The sequence below is a fragment of the Cyprinus carpio genome, chromosome B16 (genome assembly GCF_018340385.1).
Source record: "Cyprinus carpio isolate SPL01 chromosome B16, ASM1834038v1, whole genome shotgun sequence".
In the NCBI taxonomy this organism is placed as follows: Eukaryota; Metazoa; Chordata; class Actinopteri; order Cypriniformes; family Cyprinidae; genus Cyprinus; species Cyprinus carpio.
The window spans coordinates 4,298,473-4,320,346 of record NC_056612.1 but is presented as its reverse complement, the minus strand read 5'-3'; the positions used below and the strand labels follow the sequence as shown (position 1 = coordinate 4,320,346).

Below are 21,874 nucleotides of genomic sequence, written 5' to 3'. Positions count from 1 at the left end.
AGAGCCATAGGTATCACTTTACAATAAGACCTCATTAGTTAACCTTAGTTAATGCATTAACATTCAAGGCAAGGCAAGTTTATTTATATAACACATTTTGTACACAATGGTAATTCAAAGTGCTTTACATAAAAGAAAGTAAAAAAAGAATTTAAGACAGTTTAAAAATAGAAAATGATTTTACATAAAATACAGTGCAATACATTAAATATAGTGTAATCAGTTTGTACATCGCATAGTGCTCATTCAATAAATGCACAGCTAAAAAATGAGCAATAGCTACATTTGCTATAGAAGCTATTAATCTTTGTTAAAAAATATGTCTTAGTTCATGTTAGCTCATTAAATAACACAGATGCAACTTTCAATTTTAACATTGTGTTATTAAATATTGGAATACCTCAGATTAATGAATGTTCAGAATAATTTTTCATTGGCAGTTTGTTAACTAAAGAAGCCCTAATGTAAAGTGTGAATGAACAATAAAGAATCAAAACACTTTCAACCAATATCTAGGGCATGTTGTAGTCCAGATTAAAAAAAAAAAGTTTGAAAATAAATATAAGCGTATTAAGTCTAAATATTTAAATATTTGGCTCTGTGATGAACACCATAGCAAATCCACAAATCTGAATGGCTATTTAAAATTATTTAAATGTGGTTTAGAAAGTAGCATCTGATTTATTTATGGGGTTTACAGAATGAGGGCTGCATTTTAGCGCCATCTGTTGTCAGAGAGTAAATGTGCTTTCATTCAGCGCGTCTCTCACGTGTTCCCCCATGTGCTTCTCTTACGTGTTTGTTTACATCAGAGCGCACGCTTCTTTCAAGCAGCATACAACGGTGTTGTGCATTTGAGCAGTTGATGGGAAAAATATTCTTAAAATGCATTCCAAATTCGGAATCATTTGTAATATATAATTATTCACGGTATTTAGAAGTGCCCACGATAACAATATCGTGCATATTCATTACCGCGATATATCGCATTACCGAATACCGGCACAAGTCTACTTGCGGTCCCGACACAACAGCTTACATAGCCAAGTTTGGTTTAGCTATTCACATCAAAGAAGAGCTGGTGTCCAAAGTCAACAAATCACCGTTCCTTCTGATGTTTGATGATAGTCTCAACGAGACTACGAAAAACAAACAGCTGGATGTGCACGTCCGCTTCTGGAACGAGGGACAGGTTCAGTCCAGATATCTGGGCTCTCAGTTTATGGGACATTCCACTGCACAAGACCTGCTGTCGCAACTCAAAGTAAGGGTAATCATTTTTTACTTTAAAAGTTCATCAATTTATATTGATAGACTCAACTTGTGTGCATATACTCTGTAACTGCAATATTACATGACCAATTAGTTATTTGGGTGAGTGTGAATGTGATCTATTTATAATTATAATAATGCATTTTATTTGTAGTGCACTTTACATTGAACAAACAATCTCATAGTGCTACAGAGCAGTTCATATGCAGTACAAAACAATCTCCATGTGATACAAAATATGAATTTGGGTTTCTGATATTAAGTTTTGCAACGAAATCTTCAGGTGCTCAGCTCATTTGTGTGGGGAGCTGTGGCCTACACACGCTACACAACGCATTCAAGTGTGGGTTCACTGCATGGTAATTTAGTACATTTTAGTAAATTTTCTACCAAAAACCGTTAGTGTGGTGCCCTCTTCAGGTTAAAACTTTACACTGTACTTGAATTTGAATCGGGCATCACTACTGGCTCATACTGCTGCTGTGGAGTATAAAATATGCCCAGTCTCGGCCACACCTTCGTAGCGAGTTGGAATAGGAAGGAAGTGTTGAGGGCCCCACTCCCCCGACGCGTCCCTCGGTCCGCTAGGCAACGCCTCCTTTTGCTGCATTTTTCAAATCGGAAATGCAGTAAGACTCTGGTAGGGGGGTGAGTTGCTCTCTAACATTATAATCACCACTGATTGGGCTCAACTGATTTGTTTTGACAATGTGGAGTTTGTGGTTAGTATGTATAAAAAATAGTGGATACATTGTGCATCAAAATCAGACAATTTGATGTCGGTGATTATTGTGCCGCACAGGACATTTTTGTGTTTGTCTTTTGACAGAGTCTACTCAGACGCTTCATAAAGAGAGAAATCCTCCATGATATCACTGCCCTGCAGCTGACCAAATTGGATGTCACAGACAAGACCATCTGGCTCAGCCCACAAGACATCAGCACTGGTCTAGGTGCAGAGTCAGTCCTTAAGGTAGTGTGATGGTTTAAAAAGGTCATTTTACAAATGGTTAGGCTGAACCAGGTCATTGAAGACATGTTCTATATTCATGGCTACCTCTCTCTAGAGCATCAAAGGTGCAGAGCTCAGGGTGCTAGAGTTCAGGAGAGAGTGCATGCAGGGACTGTGTAGCATCATTAGAAAAGTGCAGAACAAGAGCCCCCTCAAGTATCCGACTGTTAGGCAGATGGTGTGCCTGGATCCATCAGTAATGTACAGAGACCCAGAAAGATGCAGGAAGCACATGAAAGGGCTGGTTCAGAGGTTTCTCCAGGACAGACAGCTAACTGATACTTCTGCGGGTAGGAATAAGAAAGGCAAATCATAGGCTACACATGAATTTATCCTAAACCTGATTGGCTTGTAATGCCCTATAGCCTAATTATTTCTTTTTTTTTTCCTGCATATTTTCTCATCTGTTTTGTCATAGGGGATGTCATACTGCAGCACTTCGACAGTTTCCTATCCTTGGAGAGCCGGAGTGAGGACTTCCTCTCCTTTCCTCCCATGAAGAAGAGGCTGGACATCTTCCTGAGGAGTGGCATGGAACCTTATCCAGAGCTGTGGGACTTCTCCAAGAAGCTGCTCATCCTATCCCACTGCCAAGCTACAGTTGAACGTGGATTCTCTATCAACAAAGAGGTGGAGTCAGACAATATTCAAGAGGACACTGTGGTCACACAGAGACTGGTGTGTGATTATATCACACAACACGGAGGTGTTACCCAGGTAAGAATGACCCCTGCCTGGACTAGTAAAATGCTTTTGACTTAAAAGTTGACAGAATCAACATAGTTGGCTTCTTGAGTTTGTCACTGACTCTGGTTCTCTTTTCCCAATCCTATACCTAGGTTCCACTCAGTAAAGCGCTACTCGAGAGTGTAGCAAGAGCTAGGACCAGATATCGTGCCCATCTTGAGACAGAGAGAAAGAAAAGGGAGGCAAAATCCCAGGCTCTTAAGAGGAAAGAGGCAGAGGACTGTCTTCAGGAGCTAAAGGTGAAGAGGAGACGCATACAAGAGGTGTGTGAGGGTCTGGCTAAGGATGCGGACAGGCTGGCTGAGGAGGCTGAAAGGAAGGCAGGAAGCAAGATGGCTGACCTGATCTCCAGGTTCAACCTCCTGCGGAGAGGCCATAAGGAGAAGTTGACGGAACTGGCTGTCCGTGATAAAGAAATTGCTGCCCTGAGTGAAGAGCTAAGGAGTTGACTGTGTTTCTTAATTTAATTTATTGTTGAGTTCTGATTTTCGATGTTTATTGTTCAGGGGTCTCTCAGTTCCCCATATTCCCAGCATGGAATAAGTAGCTAGCTAATGTTAAAAAACAACTTAACATTGTTCGGCAAACTTTCTTGTGGCTTACTGAAATGTTTTTATTTTTCACACCTGCTTGGCTTATCTTTTACCCATTCCACATTTGAAAAATAAATGAACACAAGTTCAAGGATTTTGTTTTTCTTTGCTGGTAGGGACGTGAAATAGGTACTAATTTTTTATATAAGTGGTCTTAAAAAGGTCTTAAAAAGACTTGAATTTAACTTGAAGAAACCTGTAGGAACCCTGCTTTCAATACTACACTCGTATTCCGTCATGCTAGACGCATATGGGAACACAGTACAATCACGCCGTGCTAATGTAGTGGAACGACTAAAGATATCAGACTTCCATAAGCAACCATTGCCCATAGAGAAGTTAACAACAATCCAAGGCTGAGACGGGTTGAGCTTCCTGAGGTTACACCCGGCCTGGTTAATCGTTCCGAAGTACTCCTGTAACTTCGACACCCAAGGGTCTAGAGCTAACAGGTGAACTGATGCCAGAGAGCTTGAGCATGATACGGTCAAGGGCTCTCTGACAGATCTGTTTACTCAGCGCGTGTCACTTCAAGCGGAAAGGACCCTGGCCTGCAAGGCCGGGATTCCAGGTTTTAAAACCTTGCAAATGTGGACGGTGAGGCCCAGCTGGGCGCCTCACAAATATCCGCAATGGACACTCCACTGGACCATGCCCAAGACAAGGCGATACCTCTAGTTGAGTGGGCCCATACTCCAATGGGGCATTGAAGGCCCAAGTAAGAGTACGCTAGCAAGATGGAGTCTACTATACATCTAGAGAGTCTTTGCTTCGTGACCGGAAGCCCTTTGGTGTGGTTACCGAAGCTGACAAAGAGTTGTTCCGACTGCCTATAGGAGGCAGAACGCTCAATATAGATTCTCAGAGCTCTGACAAGTCAGAGCAGAGATAGCTCTCTGTCCTCTTCAGAGGGGGGAAGCGCAGAAAGCATAATGAACTGTGCTCTGAACGGAGTAGAGAGCGCCTTAGGTACGTAACTGTGCCTTGGTTTCAGGACGACTTTAGTGTCATTAGGCCCGAATTCCAGGCAGGCAGGGCTAATAGAGAGCACCTGCAGGTCCCCTATTCGCTTTATTCACAAAAATTGACCCTGAGTCCCAGGCACTCCAGGTGGCTGAGGAGGAGGGTCCTGTGTGATATTAATTCTGCCTCTGACTGGGCCAGAAGGAGGGGAGAGAGCCGCGTCCATGTACTTCGTAAAAGTGCGGGGGGCCAGAAAGTATGCATTCAGCGAAAAGAACCAGTCTCTTAAGCAAATTTGCACAAGGATCTGTTTCAGTGTAGTCTTCCGGAATGACCTTTTCATGAGGGTGTGATTCAGGCGTCTGAGATCGAGGATGGGCTGGAGCCCACCATCATTTCTGGGGACGAGGAAGTAGCGGCTGTGGAAGCCTAACATGCTCTATGGCTCATATCACCAGCAAAATCATCACCTCTGAGCACAGGACGTGTGCATCTTTGCTCTAAACTGAGGTGGGAACCACACAGTTGAAGCACGGGGTATTCAAGCAAATTGCAGTGAATAACCTCGGCACTACAGGGATGGCCTGGCAGGCCTCAGCCTGTGTGACAAGGGTTTGGATTAAATTGAGAGGCTGGTTGCCATATGGGGACCCCTCACTCAGAATAGGAAGTTTACTTTCCCTGAAAATGCTTTCAGAAAATGCTTCGCTAGACTTAATGCTTTCATAGTGAGAGCAGTCAGCCCCGTGCATGCTGCCTCAGCGTGGGCGTGGCCCAGATGTGTTTAATTTGAAGCTGTCAGTGATAATAATCACTAGTGACAGCATTCTCTTTTAATCCGCCAAAAAAAGACCAAACCACTCATTAGAAGAGGAGTTTTGATGATCTTTATGTGTATACACTCTGCTGTGCGCATTCTCTCAAATCCGTTTGTAGCAGATGAGGGGAGGGTGGGCTCCAGTGAAGAAGAGCAGTGAGCGAGCAGTCTCTGCGTGGGGTCTGTCCAGACAGATGACATACTCATTGCTCTTCTGCATCGTGCAAGTTTCCCTGCATGGGCCACACTCGCAGTGCGACATTTGCAACAACATCGCTAGAATTTGCTCTTTTAGGGCTTACCTGCTAGAAATAAGATCTTTCAGAATCACCGGATGGTGGCAGGGAATACGGACTGGACCGGAACTCCGTAGCGGCGGAGAAGCAGGTCAGCTGTGCTGAGAGGTTCCAGCTGCGAAGGCGTGTCAACGGCGAGCAGGCTTTCACGATCAGCAATGAGAGTAGAGTTGCCGCTGAAGAAGAAGAAATCTGATAATCCTGTGGTGAAAACCCGCTTATACAGCCAGACGCCCCGCCCATTCTGGCGGGCTTTGGCAGGCTTCATTGCCATAGGCTCGTGCAGCTCCACTGCCTAGCCATTGGTTCATTTTTTTAATACACTGCACAAACCACTGGCCATGCAGTTTCACTACGTGAATGAAAAAAGGCTTCAGTTCAGGAGAAAAAAGGCTTTTTCCCATATGCATCTAGCAAGATGCAGTATGAGTGTCGTAATCAAAACGGAACTGAACTTCCTGACTGCAGTTGTGTTGACCCTTACGAAAAAGAAGTTTATTCAAGTGTGCTATTAGTATACTTCTTTTAAACAAAAAATAGGAAAGTATGCTTTTAGTTTACTTTTTATGTACTTCTCAGAAATGGGCTTTATGTACTTCTCAGAAATATACTTAAAATGACATTTAAGTATACTTGACTTATACTTACAAAAAGTCTAAATATACTTGAACTATACTTAAGTATACTTAATAAAATAAACTTGAAGTATACTACTTTTTGTTAAGGGGAAGTCTATCTTGTTGTGATTTATTTAATGAGCTTCCCTGTACAGAGAGAAAATGTGGTTTGATGATTTTTCGCATATGTTGTTCCTCAGATCTTCTGCTCCAAAACTACTGACCTGCTGCACATAGCAGAAAGAAGCTATGTAGTGAGGGACTCTGCTAAAGTCTGCAGGAAGGGCTTTGACCAGCTTCCTTGTTTAATGGTGACATTGACACAATGTTGAGTTTTCACTCTGAATCATCATCATCTTGGTTGAGGTTCACATTTCAATATTTAAAGTATGTTGAATCAGCATTGAAAATGTAATGAAAGCCAACAGCACACACAGGGATGGAGACATGGATATTGACAAAACTCCAAAAACTACTGACCAGCTGCACATAGCAGAAAGAAGCTATGTAGTGAGGGACTCTGCTAAAGTCTGCAGGAAGGGCTTTGACCAGCTTCCTTGTTTAATGGTGACATTGACACAATGTTGAGTTTTCATCTGAATCATCATCATCTTGGTTGAGGTTGACATTTCAATATTTAAAGTATGTTGAATCAGCATTGAAAATGTAATGAAAGCCAACAGCACACACAGGGATGGAGACATGGATATTGACAATGATTTGATGCTGATGAACCACAACATCATGAAAGTATATCTCTAAAAAATTACGGTTGGTGTTACCCAATCAGTGGGGCATTTTTAAGCTGCTTTACCTGATTTGTTCTTTGGTTTAGGGGTGGGGCTTTGAGTAAAGCAGCTAAAAATACCCTCTATATGAAATGCCCATGGATTAAGAAGCACTGAATTCTATGCGGCATATGCACTTCTCAGTCGTATAACTCATGCTTCTTCATCAAAGAGAAAAAAGGTGCATCCTATACAGAAGTTGTTTGCTGAATCTACTAACATATGATACACAACTTCTCTGCTACAGTTTTAAAAAATTTTCATCAAATTTATTATTTCTCTTGTTATTGTAATGAGGTACTTTCATTTAAAAGTTATTAAAGAGTTTGAATAAACCATCTGCAAATACATCTGCCTATACACACATGCTTTAGTAATGCTTGCAGAGCAGCCTGAGCCCTTTCCTTTAGTACAGTGTTTCTCAATTCTGGTCCTGGGTGCCCCCCCAACACTGCACATTTTGTTTGTCTCCCTTATCCAACACACCTATTTCAGTTTCTGGAGTTTCTTTTAATGAGCTAATGAGTTGAATCAGGTGTGTATGATTAGGGAGACAAACAAAATGTGCAGAACTGGGGGGCGCTCAGGACCAGGGTTGAGAAACACTGTTTTAGTAGAAGTAAATGCAGATGAGGATGGACAATTAAAGAAATGAGAAGGATGACACTAATTATACATTGAGCTGTAGTATATTCTGTTGCTTCTTAAAAAAAAAAAAAAGTATTAAATGTGATGAATGTAACTGATATCCATTCAGTTTAGCCCATTTTTGCTGCGGTGCCCAGGGAGCAGTTGGGGGTTCGGTGCCTTGCTCAAGGGTCTCACCTCAGTCATGGTATTGAAGGTAGAAGAGAGCACGGGTTATTCACTCCACAGATTTCTTGTCATTGATTGTGTTAAACAAATAAATGTGATAAATGCAGGGAAATAGTTAGGCTGACAGAGAAGATTTCAGAATTTCAGATTTCAGAATTAGAGACACGCATCCAAACTTTAATTGAGGACAGTAAGAATGTGAGGGCTCTAGATACGGCTTTGGATGCGTCTAGCTCAGGGAGTCCTGTACATTGTTCGGTTCCGGTAACAGGGCCTTTGCAGCAGGGCAACTGGGTGACTGTGAGGCGGCATAGTCGTGGGTCTAAACACCACTCTTCTGTTCCGATCAAAACAATAAACAGGTTCTCCCCACTCAGTGATGCACCCACTGAGAAACCCTGGTGAAAGTGCTCTAGTTATTGGTGATTCTATTGTACGGAACGTGAAAATAGAGACACCAGCCACCATAGTCCAATGTTTACCGGGAGCCAGAGCACCTGACATCTTAGCAAATTTAAAAGTGCTGGCTAATGCTAAACGTAAATACAGTAAGATTGTTATTCACGCCGGTGCTAATGATGTTCGACTTCGCCAGTCGGAGATCACTAAAAATAACATTAAAGAGGTGTGTGAACTTGCAAGCATGATGTCAGACACTGTAATATGCTCTGGTCCCCCTCCCTGCTTACCGTGGTGATGAGATGCATAGCAGATTGTCATCACTCAATGGCTGGATGTCTAAGTGGTGCCCGCAGAATAATATAGGTTTCATAGACAATTGGACAAGCTTTTGGGGCAGACCTGACCTGTTGAAAAGAGATGGTCTTCATCCCTCCTGGGGTGGTGCCGATCTTCTTTCTAGAAATATGGCACATAGTCTTAGAGTTTGTACTTGACTAACTGGGGCCCAGGTCAGGAAGCAGACAGACTGGTTAAACCGACCGTCTGCTAGCCGCCTCCAGTCACAGAAGTCAGTTAATTCTCAGCACATAGAGACTCTTTCACCTAGATATCACACTATAGAGACTGTGTCTGTTCCCCGGGCTAGAAAATACAAAAAACATCCAAACCGGTTTAAGAGCAACAATTTTATTGAGGTTCAACAAATAAAAAACAGATGCAATACGGATAAACAAATGATAAAGCTTGGCTTATTGAATATCAGGTCCCTTTCTACGAAAGCACTTTTTGTAAATAATATGATCACTGATCATAATAATGCTGGCTGCAGATAAAGTTTTAATTGTTGGTGATTTTAATATCCATGTTGATAATGAAAAAGATGCATTGGGATCAGCATTTATAGACATTCTGAACTCTATTGGGGTTAGACAACACGTCTCAGGACCTACTCATTGTCGAAATCATACTCTAGATTTAATACTGTAACATGGAATTGATGTTGATGGTGTTGAAATTATGCAGCCAAGCGATGATATCTCAGATCATTATTAGTGCAAACTTCATATAGCTAAAACTGTAAATTCCACTTCTTGTTACAAGTATGGTAGAACCATCACTTCTACCACAAAAGACTGCTTTGTAAGTAATCTTCCTGATGTATCCCAATTCCTTAGCATATCCAAAACCTCAGAACAACTTGATGATGTAACAGAAACTATGGACTCTCTCTTTCCTAGCATTTTAAATACAGTTGCTCCTTCACGCTTAAGGAAGGTTAAGGAAAACAGTCTGACACTGTGGTGTAATGAGCACACTCGCACCCTAAAGAGAGCAGCCCGGAAAATGGAGCACAGCTGGAGGAAAACAAAACTAGAAGTATTTCGTATTGCTTGGAGGGAAAGTAACCTATCTTACAGAAAAGCATTAAAAACTGCTAAATCTGATTACTTTTTGTCTCTTTTTGAAGAAAACAAACATAACCCCAGGTATTTATTCAATACAGTGGCTAAATTAACGAAAAATAAAGCATCAACAAGTGTTGACATTTCTCAACATCACAGCAGTAAATGACTTTATGAAACTACTTTACTTCTAAAGTCGATACTATTAGAGATAAAATTGTAACCATGCAGCCATCAGCTACAGTATCACATCAGACAGTGCACTATAGATCCCCTGAGGAACAGTTCCACTCATTCTCTACTATAGGAGAGGAAGAACTGTATAAATTTGTTAAATCATCTAAACCAACAACATGTATGTTAGACCCTATTCCATCTAAGCTCCTAAAAGAGGTGCTTCCAGAAGTCATAGATCCTCTTCTGACCATTATTAATTCCTCATTGTTATTAGGGTATGTCCCCAAAACCTTCAAACTGGCTGTTATTAAGCCTCTCATCAAACCCCAAAAGAACTAATTATATTATAGACCGATCTCGAATCTCCCTTTTCTTTCCAAGATACTAGAAAAGGTAGTATCCTCACAATTATATTCCTTCTTAGAGAAAAATGGCATCTGTGAGGATTTCCAGTCAGAATTTAGACCGTATCATAGTACTGAGACTGCTCTCCTTAGAGTTACAAATGACCTGCTCTTATCATCTGATTGTGGTTGTATCTCTCTATTTAGTGCTATTGGATCTTAGTGATGCGTTCGACACTATTGACCACACTATTCTTTTGCATAGACTAGAACACTCTGTTGGCATTAATGGAATTGCATTAGCATGGTTTAAATCGTACTTATATGACCGCCATCAATTCGTAGCAGTGAATGAAGAGGTATCATATCGATCACAAAGTGCAGTATGGAGTACCGCAAGGCTCAGTACTAGGGCCGTTACTCTTCACGCTTTACATGTTACCCTTGGGAGATATCATCAGGAAACACGGTGTTAGCTTTCACTGTTATGCTGATGATACTCAGCTCTATATTTCTTCGTGGCCCGGCGAAACATACCAATTTGAAAAACTAACGGAATGCATAGTCGATATAAAAAACTGGATGACCATTAATTTCTTACTGCTAAATTCTGAAAAAACAGAGGTGTTAATTATAGGGCCTAGAAGCTCTGCATGTAATGACCTAGAACGCTGTCTAAGCCTTGATGGCTGCTCTGTACATTCTTCGTCATCAGTTAGGAACGTAGGTGTGCTATTTGATAGCAACCTTTCCTTAGAAAGCCACGTTTCTAGCATTTGTAAAACTGCATTTTTCCATCTCAAAAATATATCTAAATTACGGCCTATGCTCTCAATGTCAAATGCAAAAAATGTTAATCCATGCGTTTATGACCTCAAGGTTAGATTATTGTAATGCTCTATTGGGTGGTTGTTCTGCACGCTTAGTAAACAAACTCCAGTTAGTCCAAAATGCAGCAGCTAGAGTTACTTACTAGAACCAGGAAGTATGATCATATTAGCCCGGTCCTGTCAACACTGCACTGGCTCCCTATCAAACATCGTATAGATTTTAAAATCTTGCTTATTACTTATAAAGCCCTGAATGGTTTAGCACCTCAGTATTTGAACGAGCTCTTGTTACATTATAGTCCTCCACGTCCGCTCCGTTCTCAAAACTCTGGCAATTTGATAATACCTAGAATATCAAAGTCAACTGCGGGCGGCAGATCCTTCTCCTATTTAGCGCCCAAACTCTGGAATAACCTACCTAACATTGTTCGGGAGGTAGACACACTCTTGCAGTTTAAATCTAGATTAAAGACCCATCTCTTTAACCTGGCTTACACATAACATACTAATACACTTCTAATATCCAAATCCGTTAAAGGATTTTTAGGCTGCATTAATTAGGTAAACCGGAACCGGGAACACTTCCCAAAACCACCGATGTACTTGCTGCATCGTTAGAAGAATGGCATCTACGCTCATATTAGTCTGTTTCTCTCTTATTCCGAGGTCACCGTAGCCACCAGATCCAGTCTGTATCCAAGTCAAAGGGTCACTGCAGTCACCCGGATCCAGTATGTATCCAGCCCAGATGGTGGATCAGCACCTAAAAATGACCTCTACAGCCCTGAAAGACAGCGGAGACCAGGACAACTAGAGCCCCAGAGACAGATCCCTGTAAAGACCTTGTCTCAGACGACCACCGGGACAAGACCACAGGAAACAGATGATTCTTCTGCACAATCTGACTTTGCTGCAGCCTGGAATTGAACTGCTGGTTTCGTCTGGGCAGAGGAGAACTGGCCCCCCAACTGAGCCTGATTTCTCCCAAGGTTTTATTCTCCATTCTGTCACTGATGGAGTTTTGGTTCCTTGCCGCTGTCGCCTCTGGCTTGCTTAGTTGGGGACACTTCATTTACAGCGATATCGTTGACTTGATTGCAAATTATTGCACAGATACCATTTAAACTGAACTAAGCTGCATGATGACATCACTGAATTCAATGATGAACTGCCTTTAACTGTCATTTTGCATTATTGACACTGTTTTCCTAATTATTCTTTTTTGTTTAAAGCACTATATAAATAAAGATGACTTGACACAGTGGCTGGAAATGTGACATTTTTATTTTAAAAGGTTTCCCCCAAACTTTGAAATGGTGAGCAATTTATATACCATTGTTTTGATATTAACTGAGGGTAAATAAGTGATGTTTAACCAACATCACTTTATAATATTGATTCAATTACATAATGTTTTTGCCAAAATATCCTCATTGTTTCAACATTAACTGCAGGTGCAAAACTTTGTAACATTAATTCAATGCAGTAAGTGTTGATACATCAACATTGACTTGACATGGTTGCTTGCTGTCTGTGTAGAGACAGAATGTGAAGGAAAGTTTCTCGGTTTCAAAAATGAGAGAATCAGATGATCAGTTATTATTTCAGTAACTGACTGATTGATTCTACAAAAGAAAACAATCAGTACAGTCTGACTATAACAATCAAGCCTGAAATTTTGTGGGTCATTCGACGAAATCAGTGCATTTTGCATCTCTAAAAAATAATTAAACCGATTTAATATAACAAATAAATTTGCAATTCAAAAACATAATACCATGTACTCTTGCATCAATATTACATAAAAAGTCAATTTAACATTTTTTAATTAAATATCATTTGTGCTGGTAATGATAATGTTTTTGGCTTGTCCTTCACCATGATTTTTCTTTTTTAGCAGGAAATTTAATTTGTGAATTGAAGGCAAAAAAAAAAAAAAAATTATTATATATATCTCAGATATGCAAATCATATTTGCATATTATTCCAAATACAGTCTCATTGTTAAGCAATGTTTTTGACATAAGTATGCATTTTTTTTCTATAAAATATAAATCATTTTATTGGTGTCCCCTGATTTCATGTCAGCCCTGGTACCCTCATCGAAAAACCCTTGTAAAATAATGTACAAGTAACATCATCTTTCAACCAGGATTCCTACACTTAAAACAGAAGCATATTTGTTTCTAGAAAGTTTGTCATTCTCACGTATTTTAAGTCTTGTCAGTTTAAACATTAATGTTATTTTAATCCATTCCAGCTCAAGACAGCGTGAAAGATCTCAGTGCACTTGTTGCACGCGGTGATAGATCATCACAGTTAAAGTGCACAGATAGAAATCCACCCCTTGGACAGCACTCAAGTACCAGACCGAGCTCTCTTTCGCATCTTTTAGAGTTAATAGTACACAGTATATCACGTCAGAATGAGTTGGTAACATCTTAAAGGTGCAGGGCTTACAGCCAATCAACATTCAGCTTGCAAGCCTTAATAAAAATTAGATGATTAATGTAAATTATAAAATCATATACCGATGAGATATAATGCCAAGGTATATGGAAAGAGGTTTAAGTCATATCTGCCTTCTACATGTTCAAGTGAGCAATATAGTAAGCAGTCCCTTTAGGTTTTTAAACATCCTATCCTCCAGACTGAAACCAGTGTGTATGTTAAGTGTACAACAGAGTGGCTCAGTGAAGGGTTGACTGATCTGCCATGAAATCATCACACACACACACACACACACACACACACACACACACACACACACACACACACACACACACACACGCTTGAGCAAAGATACACTGGTGTGTCCAAAACCTTCCACTGTCATCTCAAGGGAATTTCTGCACCTCATTTTTGATCAGGTACACGCCGCGCTCCATTACTAATGGCATTCTGACACACAGAAAGGAAAACCCTCGAAAACCTACACTATTACGGTACATTTACTACTTGCAAAGGTATAATTCGGTATATTTTCCAGGAAATAAACCCACAGATGGCTTAAACCATATGCTTTCACGTTTTAAAACATCAACCATGGACTACATATCAACTATACAAAAATATTCAAAATGTCTTCTTTATATGCTGCAGAACACATATTACACAAAAACAGAGGACAGTACTGAAATCGAAATAAAAACAAAATACGTATTCAAACCAACACTAACGGTCATACATTTTATTAGATATGAATAAGCATTTATTTTATATATACATTAACATTCTTTACTGTCTTGAATAAGGAAAGCATAAATTGAGAAAGGAAAACTAATTGCTTACGATTGTTTATTTCTCCAAAATTAATCCAAAAGGGAAGCATTCACAAAGAATATTAGTGCAACGTGCCAAAAAATGTTTTAGGATTAAAGTATTCCATATTTCACTAGAAAATTTCCATAATGTTTTGAAGTTTTTATTTGATTTAATTCCATGTTGCTTTTCCCAAATCACACGTTTACAATTCCCCCATATTTAAAGTGTTTTAATATTTAGTTACCAATGCCATTATTAAAATGAGTCGCTCACCACCGGCCACGATTCATTGATTCCATGTCAAATAACAGAGTTATCATCTTCATTTTGATTAGAGACGCTGCATCTATCGCCCTTGAACACAGTCACAGCTAGTAAACAAACAGCCAGTCACTCTCCCTAGACTGCTGCTCCATGTCAACATGTCTCAGAAGAACAGAAACATAGCTCAACCCCATTTACAGCCACGCATTCAGAAGCATTACTAACTGTATGAAATAAAACGGAAGGCCAACAGGGACATAATGTTTTCACTGCAAATACAAATGAGTGGGACCATTGCATAACATCTGCATGTAAGATGATTTACTCTGCTTTGGTCCACAATGCTTGACCTCAGATTCAGATTGTTTTAATTTTATAAAAAGACTGACGCTCTTCCAGAGAGCAAGTGACCCCTGAAAACACACGTTTAAAACTGCAATAAATAAAATCCCAATTAACAAAACAAAATCAATGAGTCTAAACTCTTACTGTACTGTAACAAAGCAATCAACTCAACCAAGTTTAACAGTATTCCCAGCATTATAGTCAGTGTATCCCCGAAGGCATCTGAGTGGTGAGGAGGTCACGTCAACAGGAGAATTATTCCACTGTACAGAACATCTAAACACACGCTTTACAAACTAAACGTCTGACTGAGTAAGAAAAATGTGCGTCTTTAAAACGAGAACCTTATAAATTGAGTTTGTGGATTCAATAGACTGAGAAGATCATTTCAAAAGCACATTCAGATCAGAACCACCAGTCCCAAACTCTCTGAAAAGAAGAGGTGAAAAGCAGACCCTCATTACTGAGAACCGCACAGACTTCAGAAGCTCCGACTGATCTCTGGGCCGACTTTGACCTACAGCGGGTTTGTGCTGCGCTTGAATCTCATTGGTTGGCAGGATCCTCCAGCAGTCCATACTTGCCCTCAAGTACCTGAACTGTAGCAGAGAGAGCACTGCAAGACAAGACGAGAGACAGCCCATATTTTATTGGAAGTAGGGATGTACCAAGATGGCTGACTAAATGACTAGCAATCATAGATCAAATAAAAGATGTCATATAATGTCATTCAGTGTAACAGATTTGTCAAATTTTAACAATTATTCAATTAAAACAATTATGAATTCATTTGCAAGTCCCTTTGGATAAAAGCTTCTGCAAAATGACAATGTTATTATATTTTAAATGATTAAAAACTTCGTGCTGACACATGGATAATACCTCGTGGTCTGAGGGACAGTGGTTAAGATTCCAAATTACAATTAATTAGTTCCAGAATTGAATCTTTTAATGTCATCTAATGATTCTTGTTCCAAATATGACAGACAAGATTTTTTGGTGTGTAAAATATTGTTACATTGATATTTTAGTGAGTGTCTTATTTAAATCATGGTGAAAATATAGCAAATCAATTTTTTGCTCAGAAAAAAAAAAAAAAAATTATGCTGTATTAAACCTTTATTGTATTATTGCTTGAAACCCCCTTTTTGTCACTGAACCATATACATGACCCTGGAGCACAAAACCAGTCTTCAGTGTCAATTTTATTGAAATTGAAATTTATACATCATCTGAAAGCTGAATAAATAATCTTTCCATTGATGTATTATTATTTAACAATATACAATATTTTGCCGAAATACAACTATTTGAAAATCTGGAATCTGAGGGTGCAAAAAAATCTAAATATTAAGTTAAATTAAGTTTTGATACATTTACGGTAGGAAATTTACAAAATATCTTCAAGGAACATGATCTTTACTTAATATCCTAATGATTTTTGGTATAAAAGAAAATTCCATTTTGACCCATACAATGTATTGTTGGCTATTGCTATTAATATACCCCAGCGACTTAAACCTGTTTTTGTGCTCCAGGGTCACACATATAAATACACACACACACATAAAAATGAATGTTTATATGGTTGCGAGTTGCTCACCATCCCGGTCTGATTATACGGTATCTGCCGCACACAGACAGATCCACAACTGTTGAACCCAAACGGCTTTTATCTCCAATCGGGCCACCGTCCACCACAACAGCCAGACTGGGCCACAGATCCTCAAACTCCTGCAGAACACCACCAGCACGTCAAACACACACTGAAGACCATTTAGAAAGAACGGAGCTCTGTACTTACGTTAGCAGCAACCGTGCTGGTTTGTGTGCTGACGTTAGCGCTGGTGAGAGCAAGCGGCTCGCCGCACATCTGACAGAGACGCCTCATGAACGGATGGTCTGGAACACGAACCCCTATGAGCTACAGCACACAGAATATTACATAACACAGAAGACAGACAACAAAAGAGGACCGCACTGAGCTCTACACACTCAACCAAGAAGAAGTCTGCTTTATTGTATTAAATGTGCACTTGTGTACTTTCAGATTTTAAATGTACACTCAAGTACACTTTTAAAAAGTGCATAATGTAATGTCAAATAAAAGCACATGAAAAGTACATGATTATAATTTCTAATTTAGTGCATCTGACATGTAAAGGTAATATATTTTAAATGTACTAATCAGACAGCTTCATTACAAATGTGGAATTAAAAAAATATATTTAAATACACGACAAGTTTCAATAGAAATGTCATTCAAATATTTTAGTTTATCATAAATGCTTGCCAGTACATTCAGCAGTGACAATTTAACCATATTGCAAAGATAAATATGAAATAACACATTAAGATGTACTTAAGTTCTAATTAAGTGGGTCTAATCTAATTGCATTTAATATAAATTTAAACTAGAATACATTTTTCATTTAATTTTAAACATGCAATTATGTGTTCAAATACATTACATTCAGCTCTCATTTAAAGTATATTACATTCTTATTAAAGTACTCTTTTAAAGTATGCTGAAGTATTCTTTCACTAGGGGCATATATTCAAGTAAACAGAGAATAACGAAAGCAGACCTTGGTAAAAGGATTGAGGTCTCCGTTCAGCGCGGTGGATCTTTCCAGAACTAGTGTCACAGGTCCAGGCAGCAGATCTCGGAGCAGCTCCTCCTTCACAGACACCGTACAGTACCTGAAAACATCCAGAACCGCCTTACAACACAAATACTGTACTGTCACTATCACCAGGATACTTCGATATACATTCCATAAGTGCATATCAAGTCACTTAAAATATCTGTTGCAGTCAAATCACCACGGTGCAATGTCGAGGTCACTACTACTCAAAAAATGAGATGTCGGTACAATTTCCTAATGTTTTCGAAAGTCTCTTGATCATAAATGCAGTAAATATATATTGTGAAATATTATCGCAATTTAAAATAACCGTTTTCTTTGTGAATACATGTTAAAATGTCATTTATTTCTGTGATCGAAGCCTAATTTTTAGCATCATTACTGCAGTCTTCAGTGTCATCGATCTAATATGCTGATTTGCTGCTCAAGAAACATTTTTGATTATAGTAGTTTGATAGTACCTAGGATAGCAAAGTCCACTAAAGGAGGTAGAGCTTTTTCACATTTGGCTCCCAAACTCTGGAATAGCCTTCCTGATAATATTCGGGGTTCAGACACACTTCCTCTGTTTAAATCTAGATTAAAAACACACCTCTTTGGCCAAGCATTCAAATAATGCATCTCATAATTTTGGACTGCAGTTATATCTGATCAAATGTGCATTATTATTCTTTAGCTTGGGTTAAACTAATTAATTTTACTTGGCTGGAACAGCAGCTACGCTAATTATGTTTCTATTTTTTTGTTTCTCTGTTTTGCCACGGGATTTACACAAGCTCCAGTCTGGATCCAGAACACCTGAGAAGAGATGATGCCAACCCCTCAGAGGACCTCAGATGATGCTAACCCAGAGACAACATACAGAACTACCACATTTTGCTATAAGTTTGATTGCATAATTGCTGTTAATAGTGTTAATCGTCTGTTTGTTTATGTCTTTTATTGATTTTTCTGAACATTTCTGCCGTATGTACATAAACTGACAGTCACCACTGATAAGATGATACTAAATATCGTAGAAACTTAATGTTCTGTAAAGTTGCTTTGCAATGATTTGTATCGTAAAAAGGGCTATACAAATACACTTGAATTGAATTGAATTATCAATGTTGAAAAAAGTTGCTGTCAAATTGTGAAAAGTAACATACATTTTCAGGATTCTTTGATGTAGAATGTTCAAAAAAACATTTTAAAATAGAAATGTTTGTATCATTATAAAATATCTGTAATTGCAGTTTTGAATAATTTAATGCATTATTACAGAATAACAAAATCTCTTACTGAGCCCAGACCTGTCAACAGTAGTGCTGCTTCAGTAGACTGATCTGAGAACAGTGAACTAACCTGTAGATGTCCTGGATTTCTCCGACACAGATGGCGAGAGGTTTGTCTCCATTCCTTCCTTTGAGATCATAAACTCTCCTGACGGCCGCGGAGTCCTGAGCCACACAGGCCAGACCGTAGATGGTGTCGGTGGGGACGGCCACAAGCTGCCCCGCCTTCAGAGCCTTGACTGTGGCGCTCAGGACCTCCGTCCACTCTGTGTCCCAAAAAAACAATACACCGGCAAAGCTCAGAGAGGATCAGAAAACTCCAGCCACAGACCAAGACCTGATCCCCAAAATACTGACTTCAGTTTTCCTTCTTACTGATAGATTCGGACCATATTAAAAAGTTTAACAGATTTTTCTTCATATGTTATTAAGATCACTTTATTAAAATAAATAATAAAATAATCTCAAAGAGTAAAATAAACCATTGTTATGTGCATCTGTATTTCTTAAAAAAAATAACAATAAAAATATAAAAAATACTGTATTAAAAAAAAAAAAAAAAAAAAAAAAAAAAAAAAAAAAAAATACTGTATTTTTACTCAATGACAAGTTGTCATTATTTTAGCCCAAAACCAACAATTTTGGCAAAAATAAGTGTAGCCTACTTGGTTACCAGTGAGACAAAAAGATATAGAAAATATTTCACGTGTGAAGAATAAAAAGGGGTTTATGAGAGAACACCTTTAAAAAGCCATACATTTTCTAAAATGTAATTCTGTATTTAGATACTTAAATCGCTAGCTATGACATTATGACAAATCTACAACAAATATAGATGAAAATGTCTTTTCCACCACAGAATGTCACTCCAGGGTCATGAACCTATTCTAGCATCTGTCGTTCATAAAACATAACTTGAACTATAGTGGAAATGACGCTGTAGTAGAATATTCAGGACAATATTGACGTATATCCGCCGTTTAAAGACAATAATGTTAATGTTACCCGACTAGCGAGCGTGTTCTCTAATAGTTCTCTGAGCCAAAAGTGCCATAACTGAGAGTAAGAGATTATAGAAATATGAAACCGGAGCGTATGCTAGAAGTCACGAGCAGAAGAATGACAGTAGTGTTTGTTTCTCGACTAATAAACAGATTCGAGAGTATAAACGTTCTTACCCTGCTGCTGCGCTGATAGCCGCAGGACTCTCGTCTTCAGCTCTTTACACATGCTGACGCTACTAAACGACCCGTTTAGTGTGAACGAGTAAATATTGAAACGTATGCCGACCGTAAACTGCAGAGCTCCATCGACAGCTCGCCGCACTGAAATCAGACAGCACGCTTTCATCAACCAGGAAGCCACGTTTGACTCCACTTCAAAATAAAAGTCCCTTCATCACAGAAAATACAATTTAGATCTTTATTTCAGTCGTGCGGGAACAACAAATTCCGAGTAAACAATCCAGGTGCATCTTGTTAGGACCGATCGCATGTAATTAATTATGACTAATTACTAAATAATATAATTAAGCTCGAACACTCCCGGGTTTAACGTTTTACAAACAAAACTTAAAATGGCGTCAGGTACAGGTGAGAGCTTTTCGTACATTTAAAGAATAATTTCATAGACTGATATTTCTTATTAATGTCCATACCTCAGAAAACACCGAAGAATCAAACACCCAAATAAAAGATCTTCCTGCAGATCAGGTAAATTGCATGCTTCTGTAATTATTTATAAAAAAAAAAAAACTTAATTCACTAATAAATAATTTTTTCAAGCAGTGCCCTTCTGTGAGACACCTGGAGGCTCTTGATGGCAAGATCTCTGACATGCACGAACAGATCGAGCTCTGCACCATGATCCTGAATGACCTGCAGGAGATTCAGAAAATAGTTGCTGTAGGTGTTTAATGTTTATAGATGTGCTTTTAAAAGGCTGTTTGCAGAGCTACTCACTCAAATGTTTGTTTTGGTAGGAAAGAGGCCTTGAAAATGCATCACTCCGAGGACTGGATAACTGAACTGTTTCCTTTCAGTATTTGAAATTCACAAGTATGCATGTATAAATAAAATCTTGATGTGAATGTGTTGGGATGGAGCAATTTCTTTCCGAAACGAGTAAAATAATGTAACAACTCGGACAGGATTTTACTGGTATTGTATTGCTTTTTGATTCAAAAAGTTATTACTTTGTCATAATACTTTATACAAAACAAGCATATGAGAAAAATTTCACATTATACATTCTTTAAAAATACACATCTTTACAGTTTCCTCACACTTTGGGTATCAAAAGCAGTCCTTATGGAAGCATTTGTTTCCTCTTTACCTCAAGCTTCTGAGACTCGACTAACACCGGACCAACTTCTGCTCTGGTCTCGTGTCCTTGATGCTGCCTGAACCAGAAGAAATCCAGAATAACGAAAAGCAACGGTTTATTAAGCTAGTTTGTTGCATTAAATCATAAGTTAATGCCTTAACAAGATCCATGTGTGAATGAAAACATGATTATGGCACCTGATGAAGGAGGGGGAAAAAAAAAAAAGCTTGAGCAAGAACAAAACCAGAAGGGTTGAGAGGCAAGCAAGTAGTTCTTTCACCAGTATTCTTCCAACATTAAAACAAATGCAAGATTTTCATGTCATGTGGGGGTCAATAAAATAAAAAAATACATTGAAGCAGCAATAATTTTCAACAGGAAAAAATATACATAGACATATATAACATTGCAATGCCCAGATACAAAACAAAACCGATTAAGTCACACCAAACATAACTGTACACAACAAACATATTGATAGATGAGACTTAAGTGAAAAAAAAAAAAAAAGGCTTTTAAACTTGAAATACTCAATGCAACAGGACACGGCTGTTTCTCTAAATAATGACTAATGACCACTGAATGCTGACACATGACATTTCACTAATGAACATGTACAGAAGGAGTGATTTGATGTTTTTTTCTATATGCTCTATGACATTGCATAGTTACTTATT

General features: G+C 38.8%; 2 protein-coding genes across 2 annotated transcripts; one reads left to right on the top strand and one right to left on the bottom strand.

Annotated features, from left to right (window-relative positions):
* The first annotated feature begins 2,602 nt into the window (after nucleotides 1–2,602).
* LOC122139940 lies at nucleotides 2,603–3,810 on the top strand. Its single transcript, XM_042740371.1, has 2 exons — nucleotides 2,603–3,001; nucleotides 3,124–3,810. The coding sequence occupies exons 1-2, from the start codon at nucleotides 2,639–2,641 to the stop codon at nucleotides 3,478–3,480; spliced, it is 720 nt and encodes a 239-aa protein (XP_042596305.1). The 5' UTR covers nucleotides 2,603–2,638; the 3' UTR covers nucleotides 3,481–3,810.
* Nucleotides 3,811–14,252: 10,442 nt separating this feature from the next.
* Nucleotides 14,253–20,284, bottom strand: yrdc (yrdC N(6)-threonylcarbamoyltransferase domain containing). Its single transcript, XM_042740369.1, has 6 exons — nucleotides 20,051–20,284; nucleotides 18,943–19,138; nucleotides 17,539–17,653; nucleotides 16,755–16,874; nucleotides 16,554–16,684; nucleotides 14,253–15,566 (listed from the first exon to the last, which is right to left on the bottom strand). Exons 1-6 carry the CDS (start codon nucleotides 20,220–20,222, stop codon nucleotides 15,497–15,499), a joined length of 804 nt encoding a protein of 267 aa, XP_042596303.1. The 5' UTR covers nucleotides 20,223–20,284; the 3' UTR covers nucleotides 14,253–15,496.
* Between the last annotated feature and the right edge of the window lie 1,590 nt (nucleotides 20,285–21,874).

Bases quoted from the DNA above. Each gene is read 5' to 3' on its own strand.
- LOC122139940 (XM_042740371.1), top strand. From the start codon at position 2,639: ATGCCCTATAGCCTAATTATTTCTTTTTTTTTTCCTGCATATTTTCTC. The intron at 3,002-3,123 runs GTAAGAATGACC...TCCTATACCTAG, and splicing joins AACACGGAGGTGTTACCCAG to GTTCCACTCAGTAAAGCGCT.
- yrdc (XM_042740369.1), bottom strand. From the start codon at position 20,222: ATGAAAGCGTGCTGTCTGATTTCAGTGCGGCGAGCTGTCGATGGAGCT. The intron at 19,139-20,050 runs GTAAGAACGTTT...TTTGGGACACAG, and splicing joins GCTATCAGCGCAGCAGCAGG to AGTGGACGGAGGTCCTGAGC. The intron at 17,654-18,942 runs GTTAGTTCACTG...GGATGTTTTCAG, and splicing joins GAAATCCAGGACATCTACAG to GTACTGTACGGTGTCTGTGA.